The sequence below is a fragment of the Apis laboriosa genome, unplaced genomic scaffold (assembly GCF_014066325.1).
Source record: "Apis laboriosa isolate Shangri-la unplaced genomic scaffold, ASM1406632v1 scaffold5_cov152, whole genome shotgun sequence".
Classification (NCBI taxonomy): domain Eukaryota; kingdom Metazoa; phylum Arthropoda; class Insecta; order Hymenoptera; family Apidae; genus Apis; species Apis laboriosa.
This window is the reverse complement of record NW_025223857.1, coordinates 4,912,994-4,934,063: the sequence shown is the minus strand read 5'-3', so window position 1 is coordinate 4,934,063 and position 21,070 is coordinate 4,912,994. Positions and strand designations below refer to the sequence as shown.

General features: G+C 30.0%; 1 protein-coding gene across 1 annotated transcript in view; it reads right to left on the bottom strand.

The window, feature by feature from the left end:
- Positions 1 to 21,070, bottom strand: part of LOC122717854 (small conductance calcium-activated potassium channel protein) — a 222,800-nt gene that overhangs the window by 18,238 nt on the left and 183,492 nt on the right. Inside the window, exon 6 of the mRNA XM_043942301.1 lies at positions 17,053 to 17,148. Coding sequence (XP_043798236.1) covers positions 17,053 to 17,148 — 96 coding nt within the window. The remainder of the gene's footprint in view (positions 1 to 17,052; positions 17,149 to 21,070) is intronic.

Here is a 21,070-nt window from a genome sequence, read left to right as displayed (position 1 = left end):
ATTCGAAGCCAACGTTCCCCGATACACAGCCGTGTCACGAGGCTTCGTTTCGAATTTCCAACGAAAATATCGGGGACAAGTCGACGAGCTTTCGTACGAGATATCGGGTAACCGATGGCAACATTGTTTCTTCCCTTCTTTTCTTCGATATATAATAGAGCAAGAAGATCGTTTCGTCAAGATTGTATCACCATTCAAAAAATTTGATCGACGATATTATAACAATTTGTTCTCTTTATCTTTGATGATATCCATATTGTTGGATCAGCTAACCGGATGCTTGAGGAAATATTGCGGTTTCCGTGCTTGCTTTTGGCTATCCCACTAGCCAGGTTTATATCATTATAATGTACAACATTTACCTCTGAACTAGTTGAGCTCGAGCTACATGACGGACGAAAAGGAATCCGTTGAGGATTTAATGATACTTTGCAAACTTCCAGTGGAATTGTTGCGCAGTTTTGCGAATGAAATTTGAATGGTAAATTTTTGGAAGTTGTTTTTGGAATGTTTGGGAGAGAAATCTTGTCGAAAATTATTATTAACAATTTATGTGGATCATTTTACTTCGTTGATCTTTTTTTTTCGATTCAATTTTTTTAAATCGAAAATAGGGAAATGAAATTTCAATCAAATATTCTCAAATAAGGAATAGGTATTTTTATATTCATCCCAACAATTGACTCAAAAAATGAATAAGGATTAAAGATATAATAAAATCAATCTTACTACTCTCTTATCAATCTTACTACTTTTACTTACTCTCGTTTATCGATCGTTTAATATTATTAAAGAATCTAGAAGAGAATCATGAAATAAATGAAACCGTGATGAATTCGTAAACCACCCCCGATCACGCAACAACCTTACATAATCTATGCCACATTTATACATGATAAATATCCTTTACATCATCTACAAAATTTTTCTATTATTATCTTTCTCGTAATTCGCAAACCATCCTCCGAAATCACCCATAAAAAAATTCATTATACCTCAAACATTCATAAAAAATTCTCCATCATCATCCATCCCGCAAACTACCCCCAATCGCGCAACGATATTTCATTAGTATAAGCCCAAATATTTCCACCAAGCACGATTCTCCACGAATTCACCCCTTCCAAACTTAACAAGCAATGAAACCATGCAAATTTCAAGCAACTTGAAAGCAACTTCTCGACCTTCGAAATTCGGCAAACCTGCAACGTTTTCTCCCGATTAACGAGAAACGAAGACAAAGACAAACCAAGTCGAAAACAACGCATCTCCGTTGTCTCTTTGAAACCAACCGGGTGAACCTGCAAACACCATCGAGATCTTAAAAGCGAAATTAGAAGCGGATGGTAGGTTCGTAATCGTGGAGACAGCGTTTCAGGCTGAACATCCTCATTCGTGAATACACAAGGGCGGTTGGACAACTAGGGATGTCCGTTCATGCGGCGACCACGAGCAAATCGGCTTTCGTGCGCGCGTCTCGTCGACATTCCGCCATCTTTCAACGAGGATTACCGGCGTAAATCCGAACGCCCACGAGTATTACGCTTAATTAAACGGTTAAACATGATACCTTTGGGGTCAGCAGGTTTAACCTCGTGGCGGGTGTCGATGGAGTGGACACTCTTGACCGACCTATGAATAATGGTATGCTGACCTTGCTTTTCCATCCGTGGATTTATTTTAAAAAAATAAAGGGGATGAAGGTATTTATTTTTTTTTTTAAATCGTTTCTTTTTTTTTTTTTAGATTTTTAATAGTATTTAAATGTAGAATGTTGTCAAATTGTGGAATGTCATTTATTATTGCGAGATTTGAACTGAATAATTGTGTCAACGATTAATTCTGCAAGAGCAGGGGATTTTTATAAAATTTAATATTCTAGTTAATGTATATTTTTTAATTATATTTAATTGTTATTAATTAAAGAGCATTTTAATATTAAAGGAAGATGAGAAATAATTTTTTAATCGTGAGGATAAAAGGATAGAGATTAAAAAGATAGATTTAGAATTTAAAATTGTATTGTTTGGTAATTATTAAATAATTTGATGATGAAATGTTGAGTATATAAATTTTTAAATTACGTAGAATTGTTGAAAATTAAAAAATGGACGTAAAAGTATTTTAATTTTCCTTTTGGTTTTATTTAAAAATTGATGTATATTTCCTTTCTCTTCGTTTAATTGATATTTTTGTGCGATTTTAGAATATTGAAGAGCTTGTTTGTGTATTAATTCACGCATGGATTATCTCCTATATCTATTTGAATCTATCAAATATCGACGGATTAAAACAAATGAAATAATTAACGAAAATTATTTATTATGAAATTTTACACATTTTAAACATATTTTTAGATATATTCGAAATATCGTTTGCTAAAGTAAAATTATTTTTTTCGCAAATTTTTCTTCATACATTAACGAGAAGTTGTTATTATGTATCATTAATTTCACGTTGCAGAAACAAAGCACAATTTTTCACACTTTTAAAATATTTCACGTGATTTAACATTGTGAAAAATGAGGACTGTTAACTCGCTCTTTGTTTCACTCGCGCTTTTATTAAAAAAGAAATATACTTTCGAATAAAAAAACAAAAAAGCTTTTGCAATAAATGTCATTTATTTTCCTAGAATTCTCTTAATTTTATTAAAATTCAAAATTAATTTATTACGATATTCGTAAATAAAAAGTAATGATAAAATGAAATACTCTAAACCATTATATGAAATATAACAGATGAACTCTTTATATCGATTTGCATTTCTTCAATAAACAAAGCAAGAAACTTATCCAGTATTTCACAAAAAAATTGAATATTTTTTAAAAATTTAAATATCATTAGTAAAGAATGAATTGTCTATAATAATGGAATTTTAATGAAAAATATTTAATTCCATTAAATCATAATTTTATAAAATATTTATTAATCAAAGTATCCTATCCTATTTTAAAAAAAAGAAATTTAAAAAATTTCGAATAATAAAATTCTAATGTGTTTCCTTATCATATTCTCTAAATCAAATCGAAAATACTTATATTTAAATTATTTCGATATTTTAAAAGATTGCATCAAAAGAATGCATTTTTCGAAAGTAATTTTCGAAAGTCTATCTTTTTTAGAAATTGAAAAATTATTAAATATATCATTATAAGTATATTATTAAAGTATTCGAGTTTTGAGAAATTAAATTCAAATTTCACAGGAATATCTCGGTTGAACCATTAGAAATTATCATGATCTCAAAGAATCGCATGTCATATATCCATTGAAATTTCCAATGCTAGGGATCATTTAGAGTTTACAACATGAGCTTCTGTAGGATTAGTCGTATCCTTTGCGGAAGGAACTCGTGAATCGGTTTCGTAGTCAATTCTGAATCAGTATACGATTGAATCTTATGTAAATTTAGTAAGCAAAATGCACAGTTTGATGTGCAAAGTTAATTCGTGTTATCAAACATCGATAAAAGATTTGCATTTTATATATTGGAATTTTCTGAATCTTTTTATCTTCATTTTTTTATTTGTAGATTTTAATCGATATGTAAGAAAGATCTTTGACGCGTTAAAAAAAAGTGCAATAATTTATAGAAATTCATAGTATTGAATGTTTAACGATCAAAAAAAATTTAACATTGAATTTTCCTTAAGATTTTTATTCGTTTTATATTCGTGATTCGTTGGACATTGAAAACATTGAAAAAAGCAATAATTTAAAAGAAGAATATAAATATTTTAAAATTCAACACCCTTAATTTTAAGGACATTTTTGTATCATTTTTCTAATTAAATAAAAAAATAAGTAAATGAAAATACTAAATATTGATTAAATTTGTTAAACTATCGCTAAAAACAATTTCTCCATTTTTCTTAAATATTCCAACAAAGTATATCTATAATTTTTATATTTTTGTGATTGAAACGATACCAGAAATATGAATGTTAAATCTCAACGAAATCTCTCCTAAATGTTATCGTACAAAACTACACGTAACTTCTCGTGTCACTAATCCATGAATCTTCGACATGTTCAAGAATTTCTATTTAAAAAATTTCTTCCATATCGAAAATTCAGAGCGTTATTCCTACTACTTTCGTAAAAAATAACCTGAAGATAGATTTTCGACTTATTGTTTATTCATTCGCGTTTACAACATTTACAATTTTTTCCGAATTATTGATATAATTGATGGCATACGATTTTACGAACATACAAAACGATCAAATCTGTTCATAAATCGCTTTTTAAGTCCCATGCAATATACGAACGCAAAGGAAATAAGTCAAAGAGGAAAAACAAATAATCTGATGACAAATAATAAATATGTGAAAAAGAATGATATATTCCTCGTCGGATATATTAAAATCACAGGATCTTAAAAATCCTATACGATGTTTACTATTTGACAAGTACATTCTTTTAAAGATAAAAAAAATATTTTTTTCATTGATCATTTATAATAGAAATATATTCTCTTGTTATTTTTATTGTAAAAAAAAAAAACGGAAAAGTTAAGAACTATATGCAATGAATATTTCTTAACACTTTTTAAAATTTTGTATCATCATAATGTTTAATCAAGATTATCAGATTTAAGTATTAAAATTTGAAAACTATTTCATAGAAAGAAATATATCTATTATTCCATTATCTAGTAATTAATTAATATCGCCATTATACGTATTACTTATTTAAAGGGAACAAACAAGCGAAGAAATTGTTGCTTAAGACTGACAAGAGCAAATAATTAGGAATATTTGATGCTCTCATTTTGATTTCTCCCATTTTCAAACTGTCGTTTTAACATCGAATGGTAAGAGGCTAGCGATTAATATCTATGATTATTAACATTTTTGAAATTGGATTGTGGAAAACGTAAATCTAATTGCACGCAGAAAATTTATTAAATTCGGGACCCTAAAACGACAAACAATTACATTTGTTATTACAAGTACAGAATTCCGTACACACATGAACCATGTCTCAACATAATAGGTATAATTAAATTCATATTGTTTTTTAAGAAATATATCGATATATCATTTATACCTCATTTAAAAATTTTATTATGTTTTAGACTACCTGAAAGTAGAAATTAAAAAAAGGTAAGTACGCAAAAAGTATGTTAAGAAAGAATGGTAAGTATGTTAAATATAATATTTAGAAATAAGTAAAATGTCAAAAAATAATTAATAATAATTAATAACACGGCAGAATAAAAAGGTAAGTATAAGGTAAGTATTAGGTAAGTACAACCTCTACAGGAATTATATTCTCCTAATTCAAAATTAAACAAAATAGAAAAATAAAAAAAAAATCTATATTGAAAATTATGGAAAAATTAGATGAGCCACCTACAGCCTAATTACATTCTCCTAATACAAAATCGAAAATATGGACAAAAATTTCGATTAAGATTTCGATCTTTGATTAGGAGAATATAATTCTAGAAGAGGTGGCACGCGGAGTTTTTCGTAGAGGTGTTAGTAAGTCATTTTCTGGCTAAAATTTCGATTTTTGATTAGGGGAATATAATTCTAAAGGACATGGCATGCGTAGTTTTTCGTAGAGTTATTAGTAAGTCAATTTCTGGCTAGGATTTCGATTTTTGATTAGGGGAATATTATTCTACAAGAGGTGGCACGGAATTTTTCGTAGAGGTGTTAGTAAGTCAATTTCTGGCTATGATTTCGATTTTTGATTAGGAGATGAAATGAGATTTAAGAGAAATATTGTTTAGAAGTAATAAATGAATATATGGAAGAGATGTAACTGTAATAGTATAGTGGGATTCGGAAACGAGTGAAGAAGAAGGCATTAGAAAGGAGAAAGCATATTGCTGAAATAAAGGACGCGAATTTCATAAATAAGCGTTGAAGGAACATTGATGAAATGGAGGAAGCGGTATAAATATAAATGCCGGAAGGAATTGATAAAAGGTACAGTGAAAAATATTTGATATGAAGATACTTTTTTATATTATTAATGTAATAATGATTTTTGGATAATTTTTATTAATAATTTCCCCATTTATTGTCGGAGAGAATAAAGAAAAGAAAAGATAAGAAAAAAAGATAAATGGACGGAAAGATTTTAACAGATTGAAGCACAAAAACACCTTCGCAATTTACGAAGTACTTTGGATAAAGTGGCGTAAGAGTGCACGGCCCATTTCGGCGTGGTTATTACAAAGTTAAGGAGTGCACTCGAGAGCTCGACGAGAAAAAAAATCGCGAACCATATGGTCAGGAACTGGGACGAATTTCCATCGATTACACGGTAAGACTTAATGTTGGATAGGAGGAAAATGAATCGAAAAGAAATTGTGGTTAATATTGTTTCCACCTTTTTGAATCGCTCGATAAGGATTATTTATAATTGACTTCGGTCATTGATTACATTTTTTCATTCTCTTATTCTGAATTATTCATGTGAGGAACTTTTTAAATATTCCAGTGATATTTTTAAATAGTGATATCTTTAAGTGTTCTTTTTGAGAGATAGTTATTTATTTTTATTATTTTATTATTTTAATTGATAACCTTTGATATTAATTAATAGATTAGTGATTTTTTTGAACTTATTATAAGAATTATTTAAACAGTTTTTAAAAAATCATTAGTATTTAAAATTTTTATTTAATTATTATTTTGGTATTTCAACGGTTCGATAAAATTTATTATAATTGCAATCAATATATCAATTCTTAAAGAGTTATTTCTAATTAATGATTTCTGGTATTAGGATGACAATAAAAGTTGATTGTAGTTAATTCCTAACTTAAGGATTGCAAAGTATTTTTTTTAGATAATGCCTATTGTGATGATTCTCTCTAATAAAAAAAGAAATATCGCATTTCAATTGTCTTCTATGAAGAAAGAAGTTCCAAAAAATATTTGAATATTGTAAAAATAATATTAAAAAAGATTGGAAAACACTGAATTAAAACGAAAAATATTTAATGAATTGTTTAACAATAGATGTAAATAAACTATTAATGGAATCTTGGAATATTCATTTGAATCAATGGAATATTTATCTATACAATTGTAAATGACAGGCGAGAAAATTCTCTATCGATCGTTCAGCGATAACTCGTAAAAGATGTAATCGAAAAGAAGATGTGAATCACGAAACCGATTTGTTGGAAAAAAGATTCTATTTGGCGTTCACACACAACATTGGAATGAAACTAACTTTTTTACTTCTCACCTTAGGTAAAACCGTCACTGAACATAAATATTCTAGCAGCAGCAATTCGTGTCGACGATTCTTATCTGAAATTTCTTATAATCCTCGAGACAAATTGAATGAAAAAGCACTCTTAAAGCTCGTAATAAAGCGCTACTTCGTTGATTATTTGTCTCTGGATGTTCGAAGTATTATTTCAGGAGATTTGAGAAAGATTAATTCCTCGTTAACTTGTGAAATTCGAATTGCTTCTCTCCTGAAATCAATTTCGTTTCAATCGTAGCGATTAGAGAAGGGCCTCGAAACATTTTTAATTGGAATATTTTGAAATTCAACGTATGATCGATGGTCTTTCATTAAAAGGAATCATGATAGAGAAAATTGACAACGTCGTTATCAATTGTGTATTGATCAATCAAAATTCACGAAGCTTTAATTCCGTTTTTACCTTCAATCGAGATTTCGAATTTGAAATTTAACGAGTGTCGATTGATTTCTGATTGGCGAGAAGTAACATATCGTGTACTGGATGTTATTTTCGAGGTTACATCGTTTCAATTTATATTAAATCGATTCAATTTATATTAAATGATATTTTTTTCGTCGTCAAAATTTTTATCTAAAATCAGATTTGATTTTATTAGCAATTCTTTAAATTCAATGATTTGAAAATTTCTTATAATTTTAAATTATATTCATTTTTTTTTAATAATCACGTTGAGATATTAAATTACTTGAAATAACGATAATAATCAATTCTGATTTGAGAAAATTTATGAAGAATGAAATGAAAGAATTTTTTGATTTACGAAAATTCGAACTCGAGAAATTTATAAAAGATCTTCGATTTAAAGTACTTAACTTACTTACTTACTTTGCCAAGAATGATATATTATTTCTTACTCTTTATTTAATACGTTAAGAACTTCTTCTATTCTTATATATCAAGTTTCTACTTCCATTTATTACATACATCTAAATATATTCTATTCTGTATTTTCATTTTATTAAAATTAAAAATTATTAATTTTAAAACAAAATTAAAATCGCTAAACATTCTAATATCTTTTGAACTTATTAAATATTTAAATTCCTTTACGAAAATAAGTTTCAAGAAATCGATATCCAAAATTTCTCAATTTTTCCAAAAATCTTTACCATCAAACTTTTAACTAATGAGTTAAATTCAAGCAAGAATACCAGCAAGAAGAAATATCTCGTTGAAAAAGTGTTCTTTCCAAAAAGTTTTGGATTTTCTGATGTGAATTTCAAGGTCTGAATACCAGTGCTGGAGTGTCTGTAAACTTTTTCACAAAGTCACGTCCGTTACAACGAGATTAAATGAAACGGGGAACACGACGCAACCCCTTCCACTTTCTCTTTCCTACAGATAAACGAAATCGTATTTTTTGTGGAGATTCGGTTGCATTACCCGCCAATCTTTTTTTTAAATCCACGTTCTAATATATAGGATGAATATTAAAAAAGCCTTAAACGATTGAGTGATTCAAAAAGGAACGCAATCTGACGAAGATAAGCTATTTGCATCGAGGAAAGTGAATTACCAATTTCTTAAATTGGATAAATTTTAAAAAATGTATTTTACAAAATTTACATTTTTGTATTAATAAAAAGAAATTATGTTAAATGCAATCTTTTCTTTTTTTCCCCTAACTTACTTTTAAAATCACTTCAAATTCCAATTCCTTACTCCCATATCATCTCCCACACTTTTTCGATTTATGGGAACGAAAATTGATTTGTATTCTCGAGATTATGATAGAACTTTCAACATTCAATTACCCTATCCGCTTTATTAAAAGCAAGGAATTTAGAATAATTCGATTAAACAAAGTATATTTCTCTCTTGATTACATCCTTCGAAACAACACGGAGGAGAGATTGCGCAAAATTGCGCCACTGCTGGATTGTGGATTTTTAATAATGCAGCACTGGCTCGTGAATTTTCTTAAAATGGATTTAAAGGTAGGAATTCGTTGCTTTTAAAAGGAATGTTACTTAGTTTCGCGAAGAAACATGAGCTTGCCAAGAAACGAGAACTCGAGGGACTTACACGGCTGTGAAGAAGAATCGGCCTTGTATCGTATCCCGTCGGGATTAATTCGCGGCAAACGTATTTTTTCGTTTTCTTGATTTTTTCCACCTTTCTTAGAAATGAAATAATAATTTAGAAGAAAGAGAGAGAGAGAAAGAGAGAGAGAAATAATTTTTTAACGATTATCAAATATGTATTTTTTTTTTTTAATTTTAGAAAGATATGAAACATCATGAGTGATGAATAAAATAATTTCGTCATGAGATTGAATGAAAAATGATATATGTCATTTATCAATCCACGAATTTAAATTTTATGCATTATTGGAAAATTTAAATATTGAAAAATATAAATATGCAAAATAATTTATTGAATGTAGCAAATTTCTTTAAGTTTCATATCTATATGAAAATATTAATATTTCCATAAACATGCAATCTGGACAATTGTAACAAATTACCATGCTGATTATATACTGATCAAACTAATATCGTTATGATTAAAAACACTGAGAATTTTATCAATTTAATTTTATCAATTTTATCAATTTCTTGGACTTTTCTTCGACTTTCCTTCCTTCCTTGTTACCACATCTTCCAACAATCGCGAAGTTAAAAAAATTTAAGAATATCAAATAAATTGATAAAGTAACGTGATATGATCGGAAAGTTTTCCAAGCAAATTTTCTTGGAAACGTAAGTTTGCTTTCCTCGATTCGGTTCGAGGCGTAAAAGGGGTTCGTGAAAGACGATAAAAATCCTGTCGATTCGAGCTGCGTATCACCCACATGCACTCTTCGTCGATTTAACGCGACGCATGGACAGGCGTGAAGATGGTCGATTGGTCGAGAGAGCGGCTGTCATGCGCGTTATTACATCTGCTGTGTTTCAAAGGATGAACAGAGAAGTATATAATAAAGTTTATCGATTCTTTGTCCGTGTCATTCCGTGTGATTCGAATCGTGACAACGTTTGCTTATCTCTAGAAAGCTTGAAACTCATATGTTATTAGAAAAAAAAAAAAAAAAAATTCAAAAGCTTAGTACTCGTGAATAATGAAAATAATATTGTTTGAAGTTTTAATCTTGAAATTTTAATCTTGATCTCTAATATGTATCCCAATGTGTATTCCTCATACAGAATTTTTGGTTAAAAAAAGGAATTTTTGGTTAAAAAAAAGAGATTTAAAATTTTGAACAATTAAATGGGAAATGATAAAAAAGTTTCTTCTTTCACAGCTTAGCTGATAATAAAATAACAAATATTTAACAAATTTAACACGATAAAATAATATCGTGAAAAGTTTCTTACTTCATTACATTTAAATAATTCAATATATTCCTAACACGAAATATTTAAAATAATTTCAGATAATTCATGAATCGTTAATTATCAAAACTTGCGAAATGAAGGAAAAATAATAATTACCATGATAATCTCTTATGAATATCACATGTGACGAGTTACCAATTAAAATTTTTCTCTTTTGATTTCTTTTTCTTTTTTGATTCGAAACATTAAATTATTGCCAGAGTCCAATGTGTCTCCATTGTCACGAGTTAAAAAGTTAAAAAGGGATTAAAGAATGTGTTGTTATTCCCTTTTGTTTGACAAAGTTTGTTTAATGGGATGGAAAATGACGTCGGCCATCGTTAATTGGTATTAATCCGTGGCAAAGTTAAACGGTTTATCCTGTAACGCGATTCTCGTGATTATTATTCCCCAACTAAAGCAAACAGGAAACAACCGTGAATCGGATCTTTCTTTTTTTTTTTTTATTTTTGTCAGATAAACCGATTGTCTATCTGCCAGAACGTCATAACGATTGATCCTCGTGGCAGATTTAATTTCGCTCGTCGAGCAAGCGGAATAAACGTCGTTAACACGCGTGGATTCTTTTCCAAGCTAATTATCACACTTTTTTTTTTTTAAATCCAATTAATGAATTTTTCGAAATGAAATATTATATTTTAATTATTAAAAAGGTTAAATCAATAAATTCTTGTATTAAATATCGTATTGTGAAATTTATCTTAAATCTTAAAAAAATATGCTTACTGCTCTCTTAACAGATATTTGTGATAAATTTTTAAATAAACGTAAATATGTTACATCGATCATTTATTTTTAGCTTGAAAATTAAGAATCGACGTTAAACAGCGATGGTGAGAAAAGATATCCGATTCGGAAGGATTTTCTTTTCTAAAAATCCCTCGAGATTTAAATTTTTTTATTAAACACGAAATGGATCAAGTTTGGTATTAAAAAAGTATTATTATTTGCAATCATTGCCGCGTGGAAAATGAGATTTTTAAATTATAAGCAAAAGAAAAGAATTGAGTGAATGCACTGGTATGGATGCATAAACTTTCGAGTTAAGAGTTATGAACTCCTTAACTAGTTTATATTAAGGAAATTAAGGTGAATTATCCATTAGGATGTACTTATCTTATTTCAAAGGCAAATGAGATACCGGAGATTTTGAATATTTTACACGCGTTATATTTCATATCTCCGAACCTTTTTCTTTCTTTTTTTTTTTAAATTTAACGATAAATTCTATTTTCTCTCCTATTACATTATTATTATTATTTTACAATCATATCTTATTTCATATCTATGCACATACAATACATTATATCCTATCCCTTTATATTTACATTATTATTCTACATAAATATTATCGAATATTTCACGTAGAATAAAAGAAGTTTCATCGGAATTTTACCAACACCACTGATCACTGATTCACCGATCGAATTCCAATATTAAATTAATCGCCACGCTTCTTTCCACAATTCGTGCCACTTACTTAAATTCAATGATCCGCCTCGAAACCACTACTATTCCCCTTCCCCTCGATCTATCCCCTCGATACTCACGTCCCTCTCAGATGCCTGCAATTCGACCGCAATCGAAATCGCAGATCTCGAGCCAAAGCCCGCGTATCGTTTGACCATTGCCGGCCGAGATACTCGACCTGTTCCATGTTAAACGAGCGACCATCGGGGATAATGCAATTCATTCTGCTTGATATACGGCCCAGAGATTAAGCACGATCGGGATTCGAAGAAATTCGGCCTGTTATCGCGCTCGCCACGGATCCCCGTGTCTGACTTATGACGGCTTATACCACTTACGGATGAATTCTGTTTTCGGCTGGCGGCCCCTATCGCCGATTAGTCGGCGAGGATTCATCAGGCTTACGATAAGGGGAGGGAATGATCGGATATATAACGAAACGAGAGGGAGAACTTTATATATATACCCCACTTTGTACGGGATATTTAATTCAATAATCTGTAAATGGATATGAATTGAATTAAATCGAAGGAGCAATAAATGAAGCAGTGAACGGATTAAAGTAAGTCAAACGGTGTTCTAATTTTAAGCTAAATAAATGTAAATGTTATTCGTAAATCATTGGTAAAAAAAAGAAATTGGAAAAAAAATTGAACAAATTCGGAAGTGAGTAATTTAATAAATTTGTGTTTGAACTTTTGTAGAGATTATACGAAAGTGACATAAGCTCTTTGTATAAATAAATTTTTATGAAAATTTAAGTATTATAAATTTAATTTATTAAACTTAATTAAAAATTTCAATATCACTTTCTTCTTACTTACTTTATATAATAAGTTTTATAAAATACAGATTAAAATATCTGCTAAACTAATAACGTCGACGTAAGAACTTTAATATTTTTTTTTAAATTATATTGCATCTAGATAACCAATATATACTTTTATTTAAAAAAAAGAAACATACGTATGATTATATATAATTTAATTAAATTTCTTTCAAAATTATTCGATCTGGGCCAATTTTTTACATTTACAGATTAAAATTCAGTCTGTTCTCAAATTTTTTACTTACAAATTACTCGATAATTAATCGTCACAAAACTTCTTCGAGTTGTCCCGAAGAAATGTATTTCCTGTACTTTTTTTTACGTGCACGCATCATAGCCGCGATTGGAACTGGGGTGGAAAGCTCGTGATATTTCGCTAGGCCCCTATAATTTCGTTTAATAATCGGTGTAACCAGGTCGATAGCTGGTCCGTACCTCGATTACGATGCGTAAATATGGTAACAGCTGCGTTTCACGCGGTTGAATTTCTATCACGTTATAGAGAATCGCGGTCAACTCGATTGCCACTACTGCCTGTGAGAAAATTGCGAATTATTCGCGATGACGAACGCACCCACGCGTTAATTGCGTTATCGCGCGCCGCTGCGCATTTCCTCCCCCTCCACCGTAATACCGCCATCCCTGCATAACTCGCGAGACTTCTCTTTTCAACAGGATTTTTGGAAAAAAAGTATCTTTATTTATTTATTTTTTTATTTTTTTCTAGCGTGAAATGATCTTCGAGAGAATTCAATTTAAAGATGTAAAAATAGAGGATTTAAAATGACTCTATTAGAAGATTATCGTGCGATTATTTTTTAGTTAAAAAGTTATAACATTTCAATAAATGTTTTAGTGGATAAAAAAATCGATCGAAAGAAACGTGTGTATTGGATTTTCGTTGGTTGGAAATAAATTTAGAAACGTTGTGGAAGAATAGCTAGAATGGAGGATGTGAAAAATGGTCACAATTTGGAAAGTCCAGCTATAAAATATCATTTTTTGGATTTCATGGAATTGTAAATTTACGATTATTTATGGCAATTATGATGGAAGAATGGTATAATAGAAAATGCATGGAGCAAAAAATTGGAAGTTTTTGATTTCGAATGAAAAAATAAAACTTTAAAGATTTTAATTTTATAGATAAGTGTCAAATTTTTTTATTGTACGTAAAAATGAATCGACAAAAATACTAATTGAAACTTATGGAAAAAATCAAATAAAGATATGGACATAGAATGTTGATTATAAACTTTTGAACTGCTTTGTAATTTTATAAAAATATAATAATCTTCATAAAGTTCTTTTAAATCCTCTACTGATATATTTTTAAATTAAATTTTCTCGAAAATCACTTCATTCTAAGAAATAAGTTAAAAAAAGAAAAAAAATGAAGATACTTCTTTTCAATAATTCTATTAAAAAAACAATTTTTTCTCTACCATTTGAAACCTATTTTATAAACTATTTTATAAACAATCATTACAACATTCAATATCAAAATCTTACATATCCAAACGCTTTCACCAATCCAAATTCTATCTAAATGCTATCGAAACCAGTATCTCTTTTTATTAAAGCATAAAGCAAATCTGTATTTCCATTTTCAAAAATCAAAAGCAGTAAAAACGACACGACACGCGATGACAGTCGAATTTTTATCGAGTGGACACTGGTTCAACAATGCAGCAAGGCGATTTGCTTTAATACTATAAAAGCCAATGCCATTGGATGTATACCACTATTGTACCGGACTTCTATTTTGCAGATTCGGAACAGAGGAACGGAAAATCCGGTGGAAATAATCACGGTTCGCGTTAATAACGAGGAAATGTGTCGCCAACGATTCGAAGGACCATAAAATCGTCGGTTACAGTAGAGTCTGGGTAGAGGAGGATGGATATAAAATGGCCCTTCATGAAAATTCATGGCACCCGACGCGATCGACGTGGCTGGAGAATTTTAACGAGTTACTCCCTCCTATTGTCATTTGGATATGGATTTGCAATAAACGCGCGATTCACCTGTGTTTCGGTTATGCTCGAATGGTCGGCTAATGTTGGTTCACGAGTGATTGATTCGGGCATAAAATCCAACGTGTTTCGTTCGATAAGGATATTTTAATCGGATCTGATTTGAATACAATATTGAAGTGGATGATTGGAAATTGTGTTAAAAAATGTCTTCAGATTTGAAAGAATTATGATCTTAATCTCGAAAGAATTATACTTTATCTCAATCCTTCTTCTCATTCTAAATAAATCACAGGTAATAATTAAATTTCTTTTATAATGTAAAGAAATAACTAATTATATATAAATTGGTATATATAATGAAAGTTAGGTATATAATATAAACATTTATTTCAATTCCCTTTTTAATAAGAAACAATTTGAAGAGATGAATAATTAAAGCGAACAAATTCTTAATCTCTAGTTAGCGCACAGTAATTAATTTTTCTGTAACTATAGAGATTAATATAGTTGCAAAATAACATTGATACTTTACGGTTGAAAGAGGGTTGAAAAGTTGATGAAGAATTCGATTCGATAGCCAGTCATTGAAAGTTCTCTCTTGCCACCCCGCTAACAGTTCATTATTCACTGCGCGTCGACCCACCCCTCGATATCACTTTTGTGCCGGTGGAATTTCACGGCCATTAATCAGATTTAATCAAGAGAAAGTAGCCGGAAACCGAGAAAATTAATTTTGTATCAATTGCTCGATTAATCATTGGAGAGATTAGGAGGATAACGTACGTGCTCGATAGACATGTCGATTTTCTACGCGTGTGAGATCCTCGACTTCTTTTGATTGCTTTAGAAAAAGTTAGTCCGATTAGATTATCCGTTCAAGTGGAAAGAAAGTATGGCGAAAAATATAAATAAGAAGATAAATGTATTGAAATGAAATGTACATTTAATCGTAGTAATGTCTATTATATTTCCAACGAAATTTTAGCAAGAATCATATGAATTATGATTCTTTTTGCCGTCAATAAAATCAAATTGATCAATTTCATTTTTTTAACTTTTAACTGTCCAAGCGAATGAGTATAATAAATGTAAGAATTTAGAGAAGAGAGGGAGAAAAAGTAAAAGTAAAGAGGCGAGTCACGATGATCTTGTCGACAGTGGAACCTTTGCATATGTGATTACAATTCGCTCCAACACCTTCTGTCTACAGCCAATTAGAAACCGTACAAGCAATCCAGTCGGAAACGCCTTTGGAAACATTCTAATTGGCGCGATCGATGCTCGTAAGCGTCTCTTTTAAGTTGATTAATGATCACTTTTGGAACTCGTTCCGTTAGAATTTCGAGATAATAAGAAGAAGGGATAAAGATGATAAACAGACTGCGAGAGAAATTTGAGAATATAAATTATTCCATAACGATCTCTATAATATCGTCATCGAATCATATTGGATTTTTTTTTCGGATAAACTCAATTGCATTAAATGGCGAATAATAACGATATATTATTAATGAAGTAATTATTAATCTATCTATCTCTAATAGTTATAATAATTTAATCATAATTTGTATAGTTTAATTATAATTTAATATAATTGATAATAATTATCACGATATTCGCGTAATGCAATTTCATTCTGTGCCATCTCATTTTTTATTTATCGAAGGACCTGCATCCGTAAACAAATAATAAATTGATAAGACAAAATCGTCGATATTTTACGAAAGATAAAATAATCGCGACGAATCTCGACGAGTAATCTCGTCTTTCATGCATGCAAATTTCAGTTGACTAAGTGGGAAATAAAAATTTCGCCGAGTTTATTTAAGAAATTTATCAGTGACACAGGGAACGGTGGCTAAAAGTGTAGTAAAAGCGGAATTGCATAATTCAGAGCGGCACGAGGATCGAGATATTTCTTCCATCGTGGAAGATGGTCTACCCGTGTTCCGTTTCCGTGAAATGAAACCTCACAGATGTGTGCAAACGGCGGAGCTTTTTATATTCGTCCTTTCTTTTTTTTTTTTTTTTCTTTTTTGTCCCCACCCTCGTTTCGCGGATGCGGTAACGTCCACGGTAAATTGTTTACATGCACGCTACAAAAACGTAGAGTAACATCGAGCCTATTGGATTTTTTTCTTTTTTTCTTTTCTATTTTATTTTATTTATTTTTTTTTTTTTCATACGCACCTGAACTTCTAAGGCATGGTAAGCAAATATGAGGCCAAGCAGTATCACAGTAGACACAGAGATCAGGGTTTTCAGTGCTGTCGAGTAAAACGAGGCCTGCAACATAAAACGTCGTCCTCGTAAATCCCAGTTCTGCGATTCAGACGATACCTCGCCTTTATTCTTGTCTCTAAATTTATATTTTTATTTCGTCTCTGGAAAATTTGCTCGAAGGGGTTGTGATTTGTAAAAATTCTATTTTTTGGGGGGAGAAATTAATATTATCCTGGAAGAATTTTGAATTGATTTGTGCATCGAAATTAATTAGTGAAAAATTTAATTTTCCTTTTGAAGAATGATAATTGTTTCTATTTCTGTATTCTTTTTTTTTGGACGAGAATTATTCAAATATATGTATCAAACTATTATTCAATTTATACAGATAAATTGGTATAAATTATACCAGTGAATTTAATTGATTAAACAATTTACATAGGAAAATTTTAATCGGAAAGAAAATGCTTGATATTTAAAAAGGAATTTTTAAATATCGCACACGACACGATTAATCGCTTTCGTCAACGATTCGTAAAAATATTACGCAAGAATAATATTTCAAAGGAGTAAAATCATCGTGTGATTCATATCGTCGATGAGATAGCGATCAAAGAGATAGCACCGATCTATATTCTCGACTTCTTTTAACGTTCCCTATAAATTTTTACTTTTCTCTACATATCTATCCTGCAAATAAAAATCAATTTAAAAATTTCGAGATTATATAATATTTATCAATATTTATCAATTAAAAATATAATTGATCGATATTAAATATTGAAATTTGGAATATCCATAAACAAAATAATATTTTCTTCGAATATATTTTTCGCACGATTGTAATATTTTTATTTCGATCAATCGGCCCAAATTCCTTATCCTCTCCAATGAATAACTTTGAATGAAAGAATTTTTTCACGAGGAATTAATTACAATCCCTGTCGCTTCCCGTTCGAGTGGAAAGGAACAAAGGAAAATAAAATATTGAAACGTCTGCGTAAACTTACTTATTACTCGTAAAAAGTCAAACGCGAGCCGTGCTCTTTTTTAAAGGTGACGTTCAACTTTTCCGACTGCATTTTCCAGCCTCATAAAAAGCGTCTGGCACACTGGAGGGGAAAAAAAAAATTCGTATCCACGGATCTCGTCTTTCAAATGTCCACGAGTGCCATGTCTGGTGGTGGATAATATGAAAGGAGACATGCAAACTCAGCATACCAATTCCGCGAATAATTTGTTACTTGTTAGGAGGAGGAAATCATCGATTCAATTTGTCGAAGAAGAAAATTATATTTCGAGGCGAAAATTAAAGTTTATCGTATCCTTAAACGCGAACTTCGAATAATAATTATTTATTGAAATTTTTCGGTGTACGACATTTTAAATATTTTTTTTATCGCGTAATAATATTTATTCTTTAATTTGAAAAACAAATTAATACAAATTGCGTGAAGTGTGATAAACGCGTATGAAGTTTTTAGTACCAAAATTGCGTTTGACAATTAAAATAAAATTTAAACAAATTTGCCCATTCATTATCGAAATTCTCGATTACACAAGTTGACCAATTTTTCTTCAAATAACGAGAATATTTTTCACATTTCGTACATTTAATCGGTCGAAACAAATATTTTTATGTCCCTTTTAATTCACAATATTTGTTTTAACTTCGCGTAATTGCGCAATTATTTAGAAGCGAGATGCGTAATCGAATTTTATATTTTTTGTTATTTAATTTTTTTAAATTAAAGTAATATAAAATACGTATACATTTCATTATTATTTATTAATCATCTATCTTAATCTATACTCTCTATAAATATCTCTCTTAGACATTACGTCTAAAATATTATCCATATACATATATTATATTTCTAATTATTTAAATCGTATAAGTCTATTAATTGCACGTAATGATACTCTGTCAAGCTTCGTTAGAACTTTCCCTTTGATCTCACCGCTATTCAGCGATGCAAAATGAGCCATTTGTAACCCACGATTGACAATGAAAATCCAAGGACGCGGAAAATCTTAATACGACGAGGATTGTTAAGTCTCGAATGAAGAACCCTCGAATCACTCGAAGCACTTCAACCCGAGTATTCTCTCTGTTAATTAAATCGAAAATGTCAAGTCGAACCGGGACTGATCTCTGTATTCGCCGAAAAAACTGGGAGACGCGTTTTAACAGTTGGATAAAGCCACGTGGAATCGATATGGCGAGGAGTTAACAAGAAATAATAATGCGATGAGAAACAATAACGTTTCGGTCTATTCTTATGAATTCTGTAGATTAAATGATATTAGATTAATGTAGATTAATTAATATTCATATCTTCTGAAACGAGAAACTGTTTTCTCGAGAAGTTAAGACGAGAAGAATTTATTCGTGCTTAATGGGAAAATTGTCGAAAAGTATAAATGTGTGAATAAATTATATTTTTTATAAAATTTATTCTCTTTATTTTTCTGTGCACAACAATTACGTAATAAGAGTTTGAAGAGGAATAAAATAAAAGTTGAAGCGATCGAAGTTTGTTAAACGTGATAAATAATCCAATAATTGAGAACGAAAGTGAACGAATATAGAACGAAGGTTAAGCTTTGTCTTTGAGCTTGTTTCGCTCTTGATCGGATAATTCTTTTAGCTTAACTTTTATTTAATGTTCAATATTTTCTCTTGTCAAGAAAACTTCATTCAATTAAATCAATATTATTAATGAAATTTTACAAATTACAAATCGACGATAATAAATCTTTTTAAAATAATGATTTTATATTTTTATATTATAGTAAACACATTTCTTTACAAAAATTATACATATTTGTTCCTTTTTTTATTTTCAAATCGTACAATTTAAACGAAATTTCATATACCATCGAATCTATGCAAATTTTCCAAATAGAAGACACAAATGTAAATGACAGAGAAACGTATGGTCGATAACATACGATATTTCCTATACGCGAAAATTTCTCCGAATAATATTTCGATTTAGTGTTACAATTATAAATATAGATAGAAATAGAAATTTTACTGCTACAAATACACAGATAAGAATGAGGAAGAAGAAACAAACGACAATTATATACGTAAAACTTTTAAACTGATTTTTAAAAGAATTCTCGAGAATTGGGAAAGTTAACGAGGCGAAAAAAATGGAAATTTATATGAATATATCAATTTAATCGGTTCAGGAAGCGTCGCTGTTCAGTGGCTAGATTCTGGTTTTGCAGCAGTGAATCTGTGGTTTCCATAATGGTAGGCAGTCGGTTAATTAGTTAGTTACGCGTAAGAGGAATATAAATTAGCCACAGAGGAGTGCGAAGCACGCGTTTCCGTAAATATGATTCCATTATACAAATTCAAGGGAGACGTCTCTCATTTACCTGATGATGTATTGATATTGAAATGAACGAAAAACAAGGCATTTAATTAATGAAGCATAATTAGAAGGAAGAATTGAGTGAAATTGTTATCTTCGTTATAATTTAATCTCGTTCATTTTTTACTTTGTATTTTTATTAATATAATATCGTCTATTGTTAGTAAGATCGTTATGAACAATACTTCTTCAGAAATGAATATATCAAACATATAATTTAGTTGAAGAAAACCGATTAATCTTATTAAAATTAAGAAAACTTTGAACCGCTATAACTCCGAAGATAATGATTTCCGGTCAATCAGTAAAGAATCGTTAGAAGCGCTGAACCTTCCTCTTTAAAACATTTTTTTATTTATTCCGATACGACTTCCGGTTTCCGAGATATCGTCGTGTAAAGAAAAAGTAATTTTTAATCATTTATCTTAAATCCGATTAACTCTATTAAAATTAGGAAAATTTTGAACCGCTATAACTTCGAAGATAATGATTTCCGATCAATCAACGAAGAATCATTAGAAGCGCTGAATCTTCCCCTTTAAAACGTTTTTTTATTTATTTCGATACGACTTCCGGTTCCCGAGATATCATCGTGT